This window comes from Quercus suber, unplaced genomic scaffold (genome assembly GCF_002906115.3).
Source record: "Quercus suber isolate HL8 unplaced genomic scaffold, Cork oak 2.0 scaffold_127, whole genome shotgun sequence".
Lineage (NCBI taxonomy): Eukaryota > Viridiplantae > Streptophyta > Magnoliopsida > Fagales > Fagaceae > Quercus > Quercus suber.
Genome location: NW_027069590.1, coordinates 654,154 through 659,408, shown reverse-complemented (window position 1 = coordinate 659,408; position 5,255 = coordinate 654,154). Strand labels below are relative to the sequence as shown.

General features: G+C 41.6%; 1 protein-coding gene across 1 annotated transcript; it reads right to left on the bottom strand.

Annotated features, from left to right (window-relative positions):
- Positions 1 to 1,786: 1,786 nt before the first annotated feature.
- LOC112035497 (uncharacterized) lies at positions 1,787 to 2,140 on the bottom strand. Its single transcript, XM_024068327.2, has one exon. The coding sequence runs from the start codon at positions 2,138 to 2,140 to the stop codon at positions 1,787 to 1,789; it is 354 nt and encodes a 117-aa protein (XP_023924095.2).
- Between the last annotated feature and the right edge of the window lie 3,115 nt (positions 2,141 to 5,255).

Here is a 5,255-nt window from a genome sequence, read left to right as displayed (position 1 = left end):
TCAACGTGTACTCTCCAGGGTAAAGGCTCTTGCAGGGAGACCATGCCAACTGATTTTCTATCCATGATCTGTTTCTCAACTTTTTCTCCAAATGGGGTTTCAGCAAACTCAGCGACCAAATTAGTGAGGACCTAACCCTTGACAGAAGTGTGAGGCATGTACTTGATATCAAAAGCTCCTAAGATCGTACCCCACTTGGCAATCCTCCCTGTATAATTAGCACTCCAAAGTAGAGATCTAAGCGGAAGTTGGGTCAGGACAACAACTGTGTGTGATTGGAAGTAATGGGGGAGCTTACGAATAGCATGCACCACTGCCAAAATGGCCCTCTCTAGTGGTAAGTAACAGACCTCGGCCTCATATAATGACTTGCTCACATAATAAACTGGCCTCTGTACACCACTATCAACTCATACAAGCACCAAGCTCACCGCATGGGAAGTCACAACAATATAAGCAAAAAAAAACCTTATCCACCTCGGGTCTGGACAAAATGGGTGGCCAAGACAAGTATTCCTTCAACTACTGGAAGGCCAAGATACACTCCTCATTCCATTCAAATCCTTTCCACTTGTTCAATAACTAGAAGAATGGTCTACAACTGTTTACTAATCGAGAAATGAATCAGTTTAGAGAAGCAGTCATTCCTATCAACTTTTGGGCCTCTTTAGGATTCCGAGGTGGCTGTAAATTGTTAATTACTTTAATTTGGTCAAGGTTGACTTCAATTCCACGGTGAGTGACCATTTACCCTAAGAACTTCCTTGATCTGACACCAAAAAAGCACTTGGAAGCATTAAGTCGCAGCTTGTGTCTCCTTAAGATCTCAAAGATGTTCCTAAGATCGTCAATATGCTCAGATTCCAACTTACTCTTAACCACCATGTCATCTATATAAATCTCAATGTTTTTTCCTAGCTATGGTTCAAACATCCTAGTCATCATCCTCTGATAAGTAGACCCTACATTTTTTAGACCAAATGGCATCACCTTATAGTGGTAATTTCCAGTAGGAACGACAAAAGTTGTCTTTTCCTGATCACCCAAAACCAAAGGTATCTGATGGTACCCTTGAAAGGCATCCCAGGAAGCTCATCTGTGGATGGCCTACAGTTGCATCCACCAACTAGTCTATTCAAGGCATGGGAAAAGGGTATTTAGGGCAAGTTTTATTCAGATCTGTGAAATCCACATATACCTGTCATTTCTCATTCTTCTTCTACACCACCACTGTATTGGCCAACCACTCAGGGTAGAACACTTCCTTAATAACCCAAGCTTGCTTAAGCTTGTTCACCTCCTCCTTAACAGCATCAGAATGCTCCTTAGATGAGCACCGAAGTGGTTGCTTCCTAGGGAGGACAGCGAAGTTGACATTCAGATTATAGCAAATGAAGTCTGGATCCACTCTAGGAGCTTTATAAGCATTTCATGCAAATACATCAATATTCCTCTTTAGAAATGCTAACAGCTCTTCCTTCTCCCAAGGAGGCAGTTGAGGTCCGACCTGAAAAAACTTCTCTGGATCGCCATCTATAACAACTTCCTCCATCCTCTCACACTTTGCCTCTTCCAACAACACATTAGTAGATAGGACTAGAATCCTTGATTGCTATGAGCCCTCCTCAGCAGAGGCCGAGGACTTAACTTTAGGCTAATGCATAATAACAGCCACCAGGCACTGCCTAGCCATGGATTGACTCCCAACAAGCTCTTTAATCTGGTCTCCCAACGAATATTTCACCTTCAAATGCAGAGTTGAAGAAACGGCCCCTAGGGCATGAAGCTAGGGTCTTGCCACAATGGCCGTGTAGGAAGAATATGCATCCATCACAATAAAGTCCACCTCCACTACCTCTGAACCTGTTTGCACGGGTAGTCTAATCTGACCCCTTGGAATAACAAATTTCCCATTAAAGCTCACCAAAGGTGAATCATAGGCTGTCAAATCCTTAGGTTTCAAGTTCAACCCCCTATACAAGTCAAGGTACATAATCTCTGCGCCACTGCCCTGGTCTACCAACACCCTCTTCACATCATACCCTTCTATCCTGAGCATGACCACTAAAGCATCATCGTGTGGCTGTATGGTTCCAATCTTATCCTTATCCAAAAAACTCAACACTAGTCGAATCTCCATACTAGCCCTCTTCGGCTCAAAATTAGAGTCCTTAGTGGGTAGCCGAGCTACAAACATCACCCTGGAGGGATGAGAAACAGTCCTCCCAGGAGCAACAAAGATGACATTAATTGTGCCCAAGTGGGGCCTTGAAGAAGCATTCTCCTGAGCCCCTGACCTTGCTTAGTCTCCTTGCCCATTGGGCCGATACAAAAACTGTTGTAACTTTCCATCTCTGACCAGTTGCTCCAAATGATTCCAAAGGGTTCTATAATCCTCAGTGGTATGCCCTCATTCTTGATGGTACTGGCAATGAAGACTTTGGCTGCGCCTCATAGGGTCTCCTCCCATCTTGTTTGGTCATTTGAAGTATAGCTCATTCTTGATCTTATCCAAGATTTGATATACTGGCTCTCGGAATACTATGTTAACCACCTCAGGAGCCATGGACCTAGATTACCCAACAAAATCCCTTCAAGGCCTGTTATTATTGTATCTTTCCGACCTAAAATCCCTCTTATCCTAAGGGATAACCTTAGCCTTTCCCTTCCCTTACTGCTGGTCTTCCTCAACCCGCTTGTATTCGTCAATACGATCTATAAGCCAACGCATACTCCTTACCAGTTTCTTAGTTAAGGACTTTCTCAAATCATGCTCGGCAAGCAGGCCAACCTTAAAAGTCCTTATAGCCACGTCATCAAAGTCCTTATCAATCTCATTGAACATCTCCTAGTATCTATCCGAGTATGTTTTTAGGGTCTCCCCTTCTCATATGGACCTGGACAACAGGGAATCTAAGGGCCGAGGAACCCTACTGCATGTAATAAAACGAGATCCAAATGCCTGGGTAAGCTCCTTAAAGGAATCAATGGAACTTGCAGCTAGGCCATCAAACCACATCATCGCCACAGGCCCCAAGTTGGATGGGAATACCTTACATATCAAGGCCTTATTCTTGGAGTGCACAGCCATTCTCTAGTTGAAGCGGCTTACATGCTCCATAAGGTCTATTCGACCATTGTACATGGTGAACGTGGGCTAAGTGAACCACCGAGGAAGTCTCCCTTCCTCAACTCTGCACGTGAAAGGTGACATGAAAATTTGGTTGAGCACCTTACTCATTGCATCATTTCCCAGGCCCTTGGAAGATGAGCTCTTGTTTTTGCATTCATGGTGGTAGTCCTCATCATACGAGAAAGACTCACTAGGGGGAGTCCTTGACCTAGGTATACAACTATCATCCTCCTCATCGCCAGAAGAGAAATCAGAGTTGGAGAGAGTTCGCCTTCACCGTTCATGGCGCAACTTCCTTTTCAAATGATTAATCTCCAGTTGCATGGCCCTGGTATTCTCCTCATAAGAGAGGTGGCTCCCGCCTCGAGACTGACTCCTACTAGTATAGGTGGTATGCACGCTAACCTCCCGGTCCCTTCTTCACTCAAGATTAACAAAGTGATCTTGACGTTGGGACCCCATAGATTCCTCCAAATTTGGACCTGAACCTACCATAGTCGGACGTTGAACTCACTGCAGCACTAGAATTTTCCACATATGGCATCAATTGTAAGACTCAAATTGGCTCCCAAGCACAAAGGATGGATGAACTTAGGCCCAAAAAGCCCAATACAATGAATTTGTAAAAAATGGGTTGGAAAACTAGGCTTTAATGAGTCAGACAATAAGTAAAGTGGATCCAGATGACAAGAAAATGAAGACAAACTAGTTTAGTCTAAAGAAAATTGTCCTCGACACAATCCGAGGAAATCAGTTCTTATATATTTCTTCTCAAGTTTGATTACAAGTTCAATTTTTTATTACTAAAGTCTTTTTCTCTTTATTTTTTGATCCCTTTCTCTCATTGCCCTCTTCCTATTTTATACTATCCATTTTACTTCATCTCTGCCCTCCACATGTAGATTAGATTGTTAGTGTTGATCCCTGTCACATCAGCACCTTCCTAAAGTCTTTGAAGAGTAGTTGTAAGGTTGAAAACTACTGTTCATGTGTCACATCCTCATTAATGTGGCCAAAGAGTTAGCTACAAAGAATTCAATACGGTGGTAGCAGCTTTCCCTTAGATATTTCCCACCTACCAGTTGGCTTGTACATTCATAACGTACATCATTATCATTAGAATTTCCCGGAATGTCACCCTAGATGACAAGACACTCTTTCTGACCTCTGTTTAATCTAAAGATACTCCTCCTTGACTTACCTTCCCCAGCATTCTCACCCATAATTCGCTCATTGGGTCCTGAGTCTTATATACTCATTATTGTTTATCTGTCCTCGAACCGCAAAGTGTCCTCGGACAAGGCCCAAGGCCCAACATATGTTCTTAAGCCCCTTATCCCTACAATAATAATAATAATAATAACAAAAAAAATATTATTTATATACTAGAGTTGTGTTGGTTCAAATTGGAAGCAAGAAATGTGAGACTCCTAATGGCTCTTTAAGTGATACGTCATGTTCTGACTGCAACAAAAGACACACAGCCTGGTTCATGAGAGCTTGACATTCCAACCAAAGGGAGTATATGCTAGCTTCAACATGAGACTAATAAAAAATAAGTATATACCCCCCAAGTGTAAGGGAATGTTGTCCATAGGGATCCTCTCCTGTCCCTTGTCGAACTTCGTCTTCAATTTTTGGGTAAATTCGGCATCGTGGCTAAGATCCAGGAATTCACTCAGGTTGGCATTATAACGCAATTTTTTTTTTTTCTTTCATGTCTTTTCGAGTAACTATCTTCGACTATAATATGACAAGCGAAGCAAAATTACCGATATTGTAATCCTTGGTTGGGGTAATGTCTAGGTGATTTTCAACTGTAATGTCTCATTGACTACACAATACCACACATACATTAGTGGTGGAACTAAAATATTTTCTAGGGGGGTCAGGGTAAATTTAACAATGTTCTTAAGTTAAAATATATATATATATATATATTGTTTATAATATCAATTTCTCTCAATACTTTTTTATACAATCAAACAAAACCCCACAACTTATCTCAATACTATTTTTTTTTTTTTAAGATAGAATTTATCACAATACCTTGATATAATAATGACAAATGTTACACAGCTACATTAAATATAACTATAATCCAACCACTATTATCAAAATT